Source organism: Pan troglodytes, chromosome 11, assembly GCF_028858775.2.
Source record: "Pan troglodytes isolate AG18354 chromosome 11, NHGRI_mPanTro3-v2.0_pri, whole genome shotgun sequence".
NCBI lineage: Eukaryota > Metazoa > Chordata > Mammalia > Primates > Hominidae > Pan > Pan troglodytes.
The window spans coordinates 82880034-82896023 of record NC_072409.2 but is presented as its reverse complement, the minus strand read 5'-3'; the positions used below and the strand labels follow the sequence as shown (position 1 = coordinate 82896023).

General features: G+C 46.8%; 1 protein-coding gene across 4 annotated transcripts in view; it reads right to left on the bottom strand.

Moving 5' to 3' along the window:
• Positions 1-3227: 3227 nt before the first annotated feature.
• The window catches only part of B4GALT1 (beta-1,4-galactosyltransferase 1), a 56795-nt gene continuing 44032 nt past the window's right edge, over positions 3228-15990 (bottom strand). The window contains exons 3-6 of one of the 4 annotated variants that reach the window (XM_003312037.6): positions 12986-13173; positions 8566-8688; positions 6354-6458; positions 3228-6166 (exon numbers count right to left, since the gene is read on the bottom strand). In XM_003312037.6, the coding sequence (XP_003312085.2) occupies positions 6034-6166; positions 6354-6458; positions 8566-8688; positions 12986-13173 (549 nt within the window). In that variant the 3' untranslated portion in view covers positions 3228-6033. Of the gene's footprint in view, positions 6167-6309; positions 6459-8565; positions 8689-12985; positions 13174-15990 lie in introns of all 4 variants that reach the window. The other 3 variants (XM_016960713.3, XM_016960714.4, XM_016960715.4) reach the window with 3 other exon arrangements.

The following is a 15990-nucleotide window of genomic DNA, read 5'->3' as shown; positions in this document are numbered from 1 at the left end:
TGGATATGTGGCAGAAACTTGGTAACCTTCAGAATGTGGTCAATGTGATCATCCTCATTTCCTCCCCTCTCCCCCCACCCCCACACAGCTGGCCTCAGTCGAGAGCAGCAAACATGTCTCGCCCAGGGAGGCGCCACTCATTCACCCCCAGGGGCAGCCGCCTCCTTGGGCCCCTTGGCCCTGCCTCCAAAGAACAGCTGTAGGCCAGTGATTTGGCACCTGGGCCACGTTCTCCCATGGAAAAGAGGTGGTATGTGGGGGATCTGGTGATTACTCTCATGATTAAGGGGCTCTGCTTGGCTCAGACTTGGTTGTTCTGGGTCCTGTGTGAGACTAGAAACAGAGCATTTCTCGAGGAAATGGCTGAGCCTAGGAGCCTGTCCTTGGCCCTCTTCCTCCTTCCTCCCTCCCTGGTCCCTTGGAGCCCATGGGGAGGGGGTTCAACCTCTCTCCCTCCCCAAGGCTGCCATCCTAAACACCTTCACTCAGGTGGGGAGTGGAAGGGTGGGGGAAACACTGTTGGTGAGGTCCTGGGTGTCTCCAGAATAGCAGCAGTCACTCGCCCTGAGGTTTACTCACCCAGCTGCCACATAGCAAAGTTCAAGACGTGTGCCCCAGAAGAGGAAAAGGGAAGATCCCCAGCACCTGAGTGTGTGCATATGTATATCTGTGCAATATGTACATGGCAGTCTGTATATGTCAACACATATGCCCACGTGAATTTCAAACAATTAAACAAGCATAACACTTGTCATGCTTATTATGAGCCAGGCATGTTCTAAGTGTTTCATAAGTATGGTATTAACTCACTTAATCTTCATAACAGCCCTATGAAATAGGTTCTGTTATAACTCCCATTACACAGAACCAGAAACTGAGGCATGATTACTTAAGCCCAGGAGTTTGAATCCAGCCTGGGCAACATAGTGAGATCCCTGTCTCTAAAAAACAAACAAATAATAGAAAAACTAGGGGCCAGGTGCAGTGGCTCACACCTGCAATCCCAGCACTTTGGGAGACTGAGGCAAGAGGATTGCTTGAAGCCGGGAGTTTGAGACCAGCCTGGTCAACATATTGAAACTCTGTCTCTAAAAAAAAAAAAAACAAAATTCTGAAAGGCATTTTGTGAGAAACTGAGGCACACAGAGGCCAAGTCATTTGCTCATGGTCACAGAATAAGAGGCAGTGGCAGGATTTGAATCCAGGTATTCTGACCTCTCATAGGCATATGTCAGCTGTGTTATGCATGTTAGTGTGTAGGCATGTGTGGAGGTGTGTGGGTGGATGCGTGCGTCTGGGTGGATATGTGTCTCAGTGAAGTGGAGCACACCAGTGAAGGGGTGAACTTAACCTTTCACTGGTGTGCTCCATCTCACTCAGACCTGACAGCTTGCAAAGTCCTGTGTGGCACTGTGAGATAATAAAATATATATATTTGGCCTCTGCGCTGGGTTCCTGGTACAGAGCCCCTAAAACTCTTATAATTTCCTGAGCAATAGGAGAATTTTTTGTTCTAATATTTATGCTAGGAGAATCTTTTGTTCTAATATTTGGTGCTTGACCCTGGTTCCTGACAGAGCTTCTAATCCCTTGGAATTTCCCGGGTGATAGGAACATCTTTTGTTTTAATGAAATGATTCTCAGTGAACTCCTGGATGGGGACTGGTCACCAGAAAGACCAAGCCATGATGAGAAGGTTGGCACTTTCAGTCCCACTCCCATCCTTCAGGAAGGGGAAAAGGGCTGAAGGTTGAGCTGACTGGCAATGGCCGATGATGTAATCTATCAGGCCTATGTGATGAAGCTTCCATAAAAACCAGAAGGACAGGGTCAGATGAGCTTCCAGATAGCTGAACACGTGGAGGTGTCTGGAGGGTGGAGCCCCTGGAGAGGGCATGGAAGCTTCTCTCCCCCTCCCCCATGCCTTGCCCTATGCATCTCTCCATCCGGTTCTTCATCGGTATCCTTTCTAATATCACTTATAATAAGACCAGTAAATGTTAAGTGTTACACTGAGTTCTGTAAGCTGACCTAGCAAATTCAACCCAAGAAGAGGCTCATAGAAACCCCAATTTATAGCTGGTTGGTCAGAAGTATAGGTCACAACTATAGCTGGGTGAGTGGTATAAACCTGCAGCTCAGCTACTTCTAAGTTGTGGCGGGAGGATTGCGTGAGCCCAGGAGTTTGAGGCCAGCCTGGGTGACACAGCAAGGCCCTGTATCCAAAAAACATTTTTGTAAAGCATAGGTCACAACCAACTACTTGTGCCTGGCATCTGCAGTGGAGGCAGTCTTGTGAGACTGAGCCCTCAACCTGTGGGATCCGTTGCTATCTCCAGGCAGACAGTGGCAGAATTGAGTTAAACTGTAGGACACCCAGCTAGTGTCCACTAGAAAACTGCTTGTTGGTGGGGAGAAATCCCTACATATCTGGGGGCAGAACTGAAGTGTTGTGAGTGGTGGTGTGTGAGAAGGAAAGAAACAGGTTTTTTTTGTTTGTTTTTAATTTTGTCAGACCCTCTAAGGCAGCATTTTGTCCAAAGGACCAGAGTTGTCCTGTTTGAAGGCCAGATCTGAATCCCAGGCCACCTTTGCACAGGCCTGAGGTCACCAGGGATCCCTCCAGCAGTGGCATGCAGGCAGGGCCTGCAGCTCCCTGCCAAGGGTGGCTCTCCTGCTCACTGGTTTCCTGCGGCCCTTCTTCAGGAGTGCCAATTCAATCCAACCAGCCTGACCCAGGGCCACCAAGGAGGAGGCACCTGGGTAAAAACTAAGACCCTTTAGAGCTTATGGTTACGTTTCCTGAGACTGACAAGAAACCTCATTTTGGATAATTCCCTTCAAGTTACACTGTGAGCACCTGGTGCAAATGGCCCTGAGATCTACATCTGAATGATCCTGGTATCTGTTGAAAATAGCAGAATGTGGCCCGAGAACTGCTAGGGGAAAAAAATTCTACTTTGAAATGGCACTAGCTACTATGTAGTGAGTACTTGTGAGGCATTAGTCATTGTTTTACATATATCATCACTTTTAAGCCTCAAAAAAGTCCCTATGTGTTATTATTCCCATTTTACAGATAAGAGAATGAAGTTCAGATGGGGAAATGTCTGATTCCAGGGAGGCATGTGTATTTGTATGGGTCACAGACCAGGGAATGACCCTGTCCCCACCCCATCCCACAGCCATGACAACCCTTACACCTGGCAAACAGAAACCACCTGCAGTTACAAAGATAGGGTCATTTATTCACGTTATATTATTTAATTTTAAAGGCAAAAATACAGTTCTGTTTTGAACACCAAGATCAGACACAGCCCCCTACACAATGGTAAATACACACATTTGCATACACAGGAAATCAAAATACACAGCACAACAGGTTTCTGGGACATGAAAGCCGTCATCCTGGCTATGCAGAGCCCCCGCCCCTGGCAGTCAGCAGAGACCCTGTCCGGGCTGAAGGCCAGCACAGCATCTCCTTTACCGTCCTGTGCCACCTCTGCCCTCTCCGATCTTTCCCAAAGGCCAGTTCACACAGAGTCACCAGCAATAGGATACACAGAAACAGAAAAGGGCACGGCACATGACAACTTCACGGTCATTAACTCCCAGGAAAAGGAAATGCTCCCTGAACCCCCAGGCCTGAAATCCCCAATAAGGAAACAGGACCCGCGGCATCTCACGGACCAGGCAAACATCCAGGCCTAACTGTGCCCTGGCTGTGCCTTGGGCCCAGGTGAGCCCATGAGAGCACTACGTCAGCAAATAGGGGGAGCAGTATTTCCCTTGGTTCTAAGAATGAACCACATACTTGACATGAATGAGAAGGTAACCAAAAAAAAAAAAAAAAAACAAACAAGAAAAGGTAGAGTTTGGTTTTAAGAGTAAAATAACACAGAAGTTACTACTCAGGGCATTTGTCTGATTTCTTTTAAGGCACTTTGGAAAAGTCAGGATCTGCGGACAGAAAGAGAGGCTTTCATTCTTTTTATTTCCCAAAACTCCCTCTCAATGCAGTCATTTCTAGTTTTAATATTATCCTTGGTATAGAGTGGGGAACTGACAGAGAAATACTTTTTGCATAGTCCAGCTGCTTCTGCAATGGAAAATAATTTTTAACCAATACAAAGGCTTCTGGAAAAAGAACCAAGTTAGCATCTGAGATGCGCAAAGCAGTAAAGGCACAGATAAGACTGGGGCCAGGCACCAGCTCAGCTTCCACACTGAGGGCTGGTACCCAGGAGGGCAGTGGTTTGGGGTCCGCCACGAGCACAAGGCTCAACCCTGGGATTAGGCAGCTGAGTCTTGGAACCTGAGCCCAGGCTGGACCTGGCAAAGGCGCTCAGTGGTAGGAAGTGCCTTGTGCCATCTCATCCCAGGTGGCTCAATAGCTCCCAACAGAGGTGGGTTTGTGACAGACAGCCCTGTGGGTGGGAGCCTCAACTGGGGTGGGAGCACCTGTGAAAACCTGAGGTGGAACAGGAGGCTTTAGGCACCGAAGTTCTTGGGAGGGAGTTGGGGTGTGGGTTCGGCTGAACTTCTTTCTAGATCACTAATTAAAAGGCACATTCATGCTGGGGAATGGATAGTCTGTTTGACCCTGAGTGCCACAGTCAAGTTTTAGGGGACAGGCAAGAGGCAAAGGAACAAAAAGGGAGACGAAGGAAGGAATGAGAAAGGCAGGGGAAAAGAGGAAGGAGGAAGAACTGGTAACATAGGGTGGGCCAGGGAGTGTGGCTAGCAGAGCCTCTGAGGGAGGTGGCCCCCACCAGAACAGAGGCTCCCTCTGCCTGGGGAGGTGCAAAGGGCTGGTAAACAACCTGACTGCTGTTATTTACAACCCCCCAGCCTAGGGGCCTGAGGGGTCAGTCTAAGGAGGCTGAGGCTCCCTCCGCCCTGCCCACCTGGGGAGGGATGGGGAAGTGGAGAGTTCTGCACAGTAGGTGCAGAGGCTTCTGTCTCCCAGGTGTCCTCCCCGAGGTCTGGCAGGATAATGCTGACCGGGAGGCCTTACCTGCCAAGGGGCCAGAGGGTGATTTTGCTCTTGAGAAAACCTGGCCTGCCAGCTAAATCATAGGCCTATTTGTGGCCACTACAGCATATATTTATTTTTCTCCCTAAAAAATGCTCAATACCCCTCCCCATATTTAAAACACCACAATAAAAATACATAGGAAATTCAAGTTTACATAGCATGCCAAGAAAAATAAATTGTCATGACTTAACATTAAACAGCTATGCAAATTTGGATCAACACAAAATCAAGCTAGATCATAATTAGAACTCGATCTGTTCTTTCTTTAAAATACTACAAACTACTATTAAAAAAAAAACACAACAACTTTACATTCAGCAATCAGACAATCTGGAGATAGGCCACTGAATGTGAGAACACCCAAGGCTTTTGCTCTGATGCTAGAGTTGCCCTGGAATCCACACACATAGGACAAAAGGTCCAGGGCTCAAGTTTTAAAATCCTTTTGCTAAGAAAAGACATATGCACAGTGGTTGCAGTGGTTGCATACCACTGAAGGAAGGGGGTGGGGGGAGGACGTGACATTAAGAATGGTTGAAATTTTGTGTTTTTCTGTTAAATTCCAACTACCAAAAAGATCACACCAATCCAATTTTAGCAGCACTCTCCACATTTTCACGAATAAGAAAACCATAATTTAAAGAAAAATTCTAACCTATTTCACAACAATTTAGCAATTCTATCACCGGGAATGTGTTCCACGGCCACCAAATTTTGGGATGTGTGCAGTTCTGACTCTGGGGTGACACTGCGAACACATCAAGAAACCCGCAAAGGCATAAACACCTTGCAGAGCTAAGAAGTCACATGCCGAGCCAAGTTGGGGGCAAAATATCCCACTCGTCCTGGTCATCTGGAAAGCCATCTGAATGATGAGCGAAGGGGACCTGTCACTCAGACTGGTAAAAATGAGAGGGACCAGCCCAGCAGATTGGCAGAGACACACAGCAGAGGTCCCTGGCTAATTTCAGGTCTCTTATCCGTGTACCAAAACGCTAGCTCGGTGTCCCGATGTCCACTGTGATTTGGGTATACAATGGGTATCTCTGTACATCCAGCACCTGGTAGGTGAGTGAGTTCAAACCATCAGAGAGCATTGTCTCCTTTGTGTGTGCAATTCGGTCAAACCTACAAGGAAAAGAGCACAAGGAGATTGTCTTAAAACAAAAATCTTAAGAAGAAATCATCACACGTCCTTCCTCCTCCCTCTCCACTGTAACCTGACCACCTCAATTTCCCTCTAGGCCCAGAGCCTGGGACCTGCAGCCTACCTCATCCTAAAGGGGGAAGGAGTATGAATAAACAAAGAATGCACCTCTGAGGATTGGGTTCATTTTTCTTGTCTCTTGAGTGGCGGATCATGCGACACCTCCCGACCACAGCATTTGGGCGAGATATAGACATGCCTCTAAAAACTAATCTGCAAAGAGTAAAGGGAAAGTCATTATCACAGAGCTGCCATACACTTGGCCTGAGAGCCCCGGCTGCAAGACTGTTGCTCCATCCACCATCATCCTTGCTGTTCTCACTCAGCCCACAACCCAGCATCATGCCAGAACCCAGCCCAGCATGACCCTGGTTAAAACTCACATTCCGACTCCATGTCCTTTTACAACTGGTTCTGCAGTTTGTGGTGTTGACTACCATGTGCCAGACACTGGGGGCGTGTGCCCCACAGAATATACAGTGTGAATGCTTCAAACATAGGGCCTTTAGGGCCAGGATGGAGGTGAGAAGAGGAAGATGAGGTTGGAGACACAGAGGAAGAAGCATAGAGTTTGTAACCTCTGCTGGAGCAAGCCTAAGCAGAGCCCAGTTGAGGATGAACAGGTATCTGCCATAGCATTTTGGGCAGCCAGGATGGCACAGGCAAAGGCATGGAAGTGAGAGCAAGCCTAGTGCCCTCAGGGAGCAACGTAAGCTCCTGGGGACTGGTGACAAGGGTCTGGGGTAGGACGTGGCAGATGATGGGCTGAAAAGGGCCAGGCTAAGTCACAGAGGCCTTCTCAGAGCATCCCACAAACGGTTGCCAGTATCTGAAAGGGGCCTAATATACAGTATTTCCAAAATGCTTTTAGCCATGGGGAAGTCTCTCTGGAAAGTAGTATACGAATGGAGGGCTTCAGAACATGTGGGAAAAGGCAGAAAAAAACAAATGGAGGGCTGAGAACAAGACTAGAGGCAGCCAGAACAGGGTGGAGGATTCTGTGTTGGTCCAAGGAAAAGGAATGAGGACCAAAATGAAAGCCTGGAGAGCAGGACAGCAAAGTTAGTTAAGAGGCAGAACTGGCTGATCCCAGACCACTTAAACATTCCTGGCCTTGCCTGGCACACAGTAAGTGGTGCATAGAAAGTGCTAGGTCCTTTATCTTTCAAGAAAGTTGCTCCACACACCACCCATCCTTCTAGTGCCACTGCCTTAGCATGGGACTAGATGCCTGCGGATGCTCCCTCCCTCCCCAGCTGTTCTGACCATTCAGACCTGTGGTATCCTGTCGGCCCTGCACACTGTCATATCGGTCCAGAGTGTCTGCCCAGGAGTGCCTCTGTGGAAGCAGGCTTGCTTCTGTCTGGACCCTATGTCCAGGTTTTCAGTGTCCTGGGCCTGCCTGGCACAGTGCTCTGTATGCAGCAGATGTTCAATATGCACACACTTGATACCCCATCTACATACTAAAACTGGAGTTTCCTTCAAGGCTTATATTGCAGACTTGGGTCTCTGTTAAGTTTGCACACAATGGTAACTTGAATGACTTGGGTGCTGCTCTGACAGACACCTTCTGTTAACTGGTACTGCAATTCAGAAAGGCTGCACCAGGGTGTATTCTGATATTAAACTCAGTAATGAGTTCAGACTGGCTCCTGGAGGGAGGTGCTCATCGGTGGCTGGTGGGGTTGAAGCCTCTACAGCCAGAGGACTGAGCAGAATGTTCTTTCAAATGCTACTGATAGATGTTTTTTACCACTGTAAATGACAACCCACATCATAATGATTTACCAGCTTAAAAAGAGCCCCAGGATGTGGATGGGACAGAACTGACCATGCCATAATGGTTGCTGGGGCTGGATAGGTCCTCAAAGGTTTATTATACTACAGTATCTCTTTTGTATATGTGAAAATACTCCAAAATAAAAATATAACACAAAGCTTCGGTGAAGACAGGATTCTGCTCAAGGAAACTTGTTTCACAGTGAAAGGGGACCATAATGAAATGAGGGATTTTTACAAAGGACATTGGTTTACTCCTTGAGTACAAAACGGCATGCAGCAAGTCAAAGTAAACTTGCCCCGTCACTTGGTTCCCATTTGACATTTTTCCAGGCCAATACAAAAATCTCAGAAACTCATTTTCCTACAGATCCCTTTTAGCACCTGCAGGACCTGTAGGAAGCCACACCTAAGAATGTAGGCTGACTAGGGGTGCATCCCATCTGAGGGTCAGTCCTTGGGGAACAACCAAGCATTGGTTAAAAAACTGGAAGTGAAGGTTGACAGAGGAGAAAGATATCTAAGTTATGACCATTACCTGTTAAAAATGTCATCATCTTCTCCTCCCCAGCCCCAATAATTATTAGGAAATCCATTGATGGTTAGAAACTGTTGTTTACTTAGAGCAGAGACACCTCCAAAATACTGAACATAAGGTAGGCTGGAGGAAAAACATACACACAGAAGGAGCACTGGTTAGTTAAGTTCTGACATCCCCAAAATAAAGCTTGCTGAGAACATAAACACTTTTAAAGTTATTCTTTTTGCTTCTCTAGAGTTTTTATTTTTTTTTTTTTTGAGACGTAGTCTTGCTCTGTTGCCAGGCTGGAGTGCAGGGGCGCGATCTAGGCTCAATGCGACTTCCGCCTCCCGGGTTCAAGCGATTCTTCTGCCTCAGCCTCCTGAGGAGCTGGGACTACAGGCGCCTGCCACCACGCCCAGCTAATTTTTAGTAGAGACAGGGTTTCACCATGTTGGTCAGGATGGTCTTGATTTCTTAACCTCGTGATCCACCTGCCTCGGCCTCCCAAAGTGCTGGGATTACAGTTGTGAGACACCAAACCGGGTCTTTTTTTTTTGAAAGGGAGTCTCGCTCTGTAGCCCAGGCTGGAGTACAATGGCGTGATCTCGGCTCACTGCAACCTCCGCCTCCCAGGTTTTCAAGTAATTCTCCTGTCTCAGCCTCCCAAGTAGCTGGGACTACACGCGTGTGCCACCACGCCTGGCTAATTTTTGTATTTTTAGTACAGATGGGGTTTCACCATATTGGTCAGGCTGGTCTTGAACTCCTGACCTCAGGTGATCCACCCACCTTAGCCTCCCAAAGTGCTGGGATCACAGGCAAGAGCCACCATGTCCAGCCTCTCTAGAGCTTTTTTGATGGTGGGTGGGGTGGGAGGGAGCAGTTACAAGGGTTTTGTCTGTTTTGCTTTTGTATCAGGGCTCAGATGACCTTAAATTAGACACAGATATCAAAAAGTATGATCTTCCTCTTTCCACAACACAGCGCTGTTTCTGTGGTTATGTAGAAAGCCAGTCAGTGACAAGAGCAGGCCTAAGCCCAGTTCTTCCTGAGTGGCTCAGGAATCTGCTTCTCCTGTGCTCTGTTCCCGCACATGAAGTCCTTATCCAGGAACTCCTGGAATCTGAGATTGTTTCAGAGCCTCTCTGTACCCACCCAGTCACAGCCCCCCTTCCACACCCATCCTATCGACCAATCCAGCTTTCATGCTTCCAAAGGCGTACTGACTAGAACACTGGCCCTAACAGTTGAGGCAGTGTTTCTGAAAATTTGCTAAAATAAAACTTCTTTGAAACTTCGACTTTATTCTGATTTAGCAAAATGTATAATGATGAACTTATGTTTTAACATATTTTCAAGTAGTAGAGCATCTGGGCTCTCATCCTTCCAAAACTTTTTGTATTTTAATATTTCAGTGGTTATGAATTGTGAACTCCTAAGGGATACAAAGTCAGCACTGATGAGAAATGTCAAGAATCAGGACGTGCCCCAAAGCCTTCCTGTGGGTTCTCTAAAGGCTGTGGTTTTGTGTGACTCTGAGTGCAGCTCCAAACCACACCCAGCTCTTTCTGGAATCCAAAAAGACCAAACCCATCACATAAATTAAGGAAAACTCTAACTCAGACTTTGAGGGGGAAGTCAGCCAAACCATACAGAACATATGAAAATAAAGAAGCAATTATTATTTTCAAATATATTCAGGAATTCTAACTGTAAGGATCCTCAAGCAAAGGTCCCCAGGGGGTCTGCTTTAATGAACCTATTCGTAATTAGGTGTCACCACTTACGTGCCGAGTCATCCACCTTTGGCACACCTCATACTACTGTCCACATTATTAATGTGAGGGTTTGAACCAAAGGTGGCCAGGCCAATAAGGTTTTTTGATAATCAGTGCTTTTACAGAAATGGATTCTTAGCTATTTCAGAGGGAAGTACATGCCAAGCTGACATGATTTGGTTTTGCTGTCTCTGCTGCTTTCTCTTCCCTATCTGCCCCAAGCCCAAACCTGCCAGGCTCCTTGTGAAACAAACATGGTGCTGTGGCAAAGAATTAGGGCATCACGGGCCCCTTCCTTGTTCACCACTGTGCTTCAAGGGAGGAATCAAGAGGGGTCAGGGTATAAACCTGTGTGTTTCAAGAGAAGACGATACACACACGGAGAGGGAGGAAGGGTGAAAGCGGGGACGGAAGGGTATAGAAGGATTTCTGAAGAGTCTAAAAGTAAGATTACATTCAAATTTTCCTCCCTTTAAGACAAGAAGTTAGGATTTTTGATCTGGGAGAAGGACTTCATACATTCCTATATTCCCATCACAGCTCTCATGCTCCCAGCAAGGGAGGACAGGAAGAAATGATGAGAATAAAATGAGTCTGACAGAAAGCTGTTGCATCTTAGCAGGTGCAGTAGTTCATGCCTGTCATCCAAGTACTTTGGGAGGTCAAAGCAGGAGGATTGCTTGAGCCCCCAGGAGTTCAAGACCAGCCTGGGTAACATAGTGAGACATCTCTAAAAAAAAATTTTTTTTTTAAAAAATCAGCCAGGGGTGCTGGCCCACACCTGTGGTCCCAGCTACTAGGAAAGCTGAGGTGAGAGGATCACTTGAGCCAGGGAGTTTAAGGCTATAGTGAGCCATGATCACGCCACTGCACTCCAGGCTGGGTGACAAGCAAGACTCTGTCTCAAAAAAAATAAAAGAAAAAGAAAAAAAGTTGTATCTAAAATAAAGGGTCTGCTGTCTACATGAGCCAACCACACTGTACTAGTCAGCCTAAACCAGGGGTACCCAACATAGAGGGTACCTGCAGCACAGCTCCTGGATCTTCAGATTCACTTAAAGCAAGGAAGGAAAGGGTTTTGTTATTCAACTGATAGGTTTTTTTTTTCTTTCTCTGAGACAGAGTCTTGCTCCGTTGCCCAGGTTGAAGTTCAATGGCGCGATCTCAACTCACTGCAACCTCTGCCTCCCGGATTCAAGCAATTCTCCTGCCTCAGCTTCCTGAGTAGCTGGGATTACAGGCACCTGCCACCACACCTGGCTAATTTTTGTATTTTTAGTAGAGACAGGGTTTCACCATGCTGGTCAGGCTGGTCTCGAACTCCTGACCTCAGGTGATCTGCCTGCCTCGGCCTCCCAAAGTGCTGCGATTACAGGCACGAGCCACTGCACCTGGCCACTGACAGGTAATTTAAAACACTTTTATGTTAATATAAACACGGAATTAGGAAACAATATACAAATTTATTTATATATTTATTTTTAAGACAAAACAATGGACTATAAGGCCATTTTCCACCAATGACAATATGCTTTGGATAATACCCTAGTCGGGCATCTGGGCTGGCCTCTTCACTAGGGGCATTTTGGTGGAAAAATTTGGGCTTTGTATTTAAGCAGAAGTTTGTGCCCTGCTGGAAAACAGAATCACATTCCTTCTTATAGGGCCAAGGGCGGGAGCAGTGGTTCACACCTGTAATCCCAATGCTTTGGAAGGCTGAGGTGAGAGGATCACTTGAGCCCAAGAGTTCAAGCCCAGCTTGGGCAACATAGCCAGACCTCATCTCCACTAAAAATAAAAAATTAGCTGGACATGCTGGCTCATGCCTGTAGTGCCAACTACTCAGGAGGCTGAGGCTGCAGGATGGATTGAGCCCAGGCAGTCAAGGCTGCAGTGAGCCATGATTGTGTCACTGCACTCCAGCCCTGGTGACAGAGCAAGACCCTGTCTCAAAAACAAAACAAAACAGGCCAAGGAACATCTGCTGAGGTATACAAGCTAAATAATTCAGTGGGGGAAAACTATTCCAATTTACTTTCCAAAACTTGTGGGGCAAGAGAAAGAAAAAAGTAAGAAAATACAGTATCGTTTGGAGCTTAAAGATGAGAGCCCCTCCCAAATGCTAAAAACTGTTCTTAGGCCAGGCATGGTGCCACATGCCTATAATCCAGCACTTCGAGAGGCCAAGACAGATGGATTGCTTGAGCTCAGGAGTTCGAGACCAGACTGGGCAATACAGCAAAACCCCATCTCTACAAAATATACAAAAATTAGCTGCGCATGGTGGCAAGTGTTTGTAGTCCCAGCTACTCGGGAGGCTGAGGTGACAGGATGGCTTGAACCCGGGAGGCAGAGGTTGCGGTGAGCGAAGATCACGCCACTGCACTCCAGCCTGGGTGACAGAGCCAGACCCTGTCTCAAAAAACAAACAAAAAAAAAAAAAAAAAGGGGAAAATTTGTTTTTGTCTGGATGTGCAGAGACTACAGGCATTTCTGGTCTCTTCTTTCCATCTCAACTAATACAAAGCACCCATTTCTCAAAGGAGGCATTCTGCTCCAGAGCTTAAAGAAGCACTCTTGGGCTGCCAGGACTGCATTTCCTAGTCAACACATGAGAGAGACATGTTTACCACAGATTCTGACTGAGTATCTCTTACCTGAATCCAAACTTATCCATTGCAACAGAAATGTGCCGTGGCTGTGAAAAACACCTGTACGCATTATGGTCATTCATTGGAATGAGGTCCACGTCACTAAACACAAAGCAGGTGTAGTCATAGTCCTTCAAGGCTTCTTGAAAGCCAACATTGAGGAGCTTAGCACGATTGAACATAGTGTCTCCCGCCTGGTGCAGAAACAAAAACAGTGATATCAAATGCCTTAAAGCCTTTGGGCCAAACACTCACAGGGACTGGTGACTTGTCCACTATACATGGTCACTAGGAAACTCTTGGGCCTCACTTTTCTGCCGTCACTCTACAATCAACACAGAGTACCAAAACCTCTCAGTCAGCAATTCCCCTCTAGAAATATATACTGCAGAAGGACTTGCATGTGTGTGAATGACTATGAACAACATTGTCACTGTGGAATGTTCATCATAACAAAAGACTGCAAAAAACAGAATCAGTAGGGAACTGGTTCAATAAATCATAGTACATCCATACAATGGAATGGAACTGTTAAAAAGAGGCAGCTCTAAAACGAAAGGTGAAAAAGGCATTTAAACACATACATCATTTATTTATACACACTATAAATAAACTCCAGGAAAGGTATCCAGGAAACTGGTGACATTAGTTGGGTACCTATGAGACTTTTCACTTCTACCTTCCTTATATGGTTGACTGAGGTTTGATGACCACATTGTGTGCCTTCCATCTACCTGTCAAGCACAAACCTAGGCACCTGAGAAATACAGGAAATCCAACTCAACCTCTGCCCTCACAGTGCTCACCATGGAGGGTAGAAGGCCATGCCATACACACCAGGACAGAAGCAAGGTACGCAAGACAGAAGAGGGACACCTGCTTCAGGGTGCCAACCACGAGGTCCCCAGGCACCAAGTGTGCTGGTGCAAGGGGAATGCATATTTTTATTTTTATTTTTTATTTTTGAGATGGAGTCTTGCTTCATCACTGAGGCTGGAGTATAATGGTATGATCTTGGCTCACTGCAACCTCTGCCTCCAGGATTCAAGTGATTCTCCTGCCTTAGCCTCGCGAGTAGCTGGGATTACAGGCATGTGCCACCATGCCCGGCTTTTTTTTTTTTTTTTTTTTTTTTTTAATTTTCAGTAGAGATGGGTTTCATGTTGGCCAGGCTGGTTTCAAATTCCTGACCTCGAGTGATCCGCCTGCCTCGGCCTCCCAAAGTGCTAGGATTACATGTATGTTTTATTTGTTTTCTTTCAGTAAGAATGTAAGCTCAATGAAAGTTAGGATGTTTTGTTTTTTTTATTCACCCAGTTCCTTGAAGACTGCTTCTCACACAATAAGAGCTCAACAAATAGTTGCTGGTTGGCTGAATGAATGAATGAATGAATGGGGTTCAACATACAATGGCAGATGATGATCCCTTCTGGGAAGCTCCACCGAAGAGCCCTGTGAGGGGTCACCACAGGGATCACATTGTGGGGTAGAGTTGGGAATCTGGTCTTATCAATTCCCATGGCCCCAGGTTAGTAAGGACAAACCTAGCACCGACATTGCCACGCCTCACTCTCAGCAGTTCACAAAGCCTCCTGCACACATGCTGTCATCCTAACCGGCATCTTCACAACACCAACATGAGGAAATGAACTAAGGCCCAATACTTTGGAATCCTCATTCAATGCTCTTTCCCATCTCTCTTGGGATCAACATAGTCAGAGCCCTCTACTTTGGGGAAAAAGTGTGTCATAGGGGATTGCGACTGGTACACAATCTCAAAAGTGGGATGCTCAAAGTCTTCTCTCCATGCCCTCAAAAGATGACCTGGGCTGGGCGTGGTGGCTCACACCTGTAATCCTAACACTTGGGAGGCCAAGGTGGGCAGATCACTTGAGTCTAGGAGCTTGAGACCAGCCTGCTGAGCAACATGGTGAGACTCTGCCTCTACAAAAAATTACAAAAATTAGCCAGGCATGGTGGTGCACACCTGTAGTCCCTAGTACTCTGGAGGCTGAGGTAGGAGGCTCAACTGATCCCAGGGAGGTTGAGGTTGCAGTGAGCCATGACGGCACCACTGCACTCCAGCCTGGGCGGCAGAGTGAGATCCCCATCTCAAAATAAATAAATAAATAAATAAAACCAAGACCTGGAAACTGGCACTCCAAAAGGCTGCCTGTGTGCGTACAGAATGCACAGATGTGCCACAGCCACCCAGACTCAGGTGGGGAACTCAGGGAAGCAAACCACTTAAGAGAAAGAGAGGCACCAGAAAGAGAATCAAGGAAACATTTTACACACAAGAGCTCCTTTTTTAAAGCCCCTGACAAAGTTTTCTAACCCCGCGTGGTGAGTGAAGGAGCCCAAAGGCACACTGTGTTTTTTGGCTGTCCCACAGGCTGAGTTGATTTGGAATTCTGCGTTCAGCTAATTCTGTGTAAGTCATGGGTTCAAAGAAATTCAAAGTTTAGGCTGGGCGTGGTGGCTCACACCTGTAATCCCAGCACTTAGGGAGGCCGAGGTGGGCAGATCACTTGAGGTCAGGAGTTCGAGACCAGCCTGGCCAACATGGTGAAACCCCATCTCTACTAAAAACACAAAAAATTGCCGGGCACAGTGGCTCACGTATGTAATCCCAGCACTTTGGAAGGCCAAGGCGGTGGATCACCTCAGGTCAGGAGTTTGAGACCAGCCTGGCCAACATGGCGAAAGCCCGTCTCTACTAAAAATACAAAAATTAGCTGGGTGTGGTGGCGGGCGCCTGGATTCTCAGCTATTCAGGAGGCTGAGGCAGGAGAATCACTTGAAGCCGGGAGGTGGAGGTTGCAGTGAGCCGAGATTGCGCCACTGCACTCCAGCCTGGGCAACAGAGCGAGACACTGTCTCAAAAAAAAAAAAAAAAAAAAAGTTCAAAGTTTAGAAATTGCATATGAAAATTATGAAGTTGTTGGAATTATTATAATATAGTGTGAATATTCACTGGTAGGGATACCGTACACAAGGCATGGATAAGT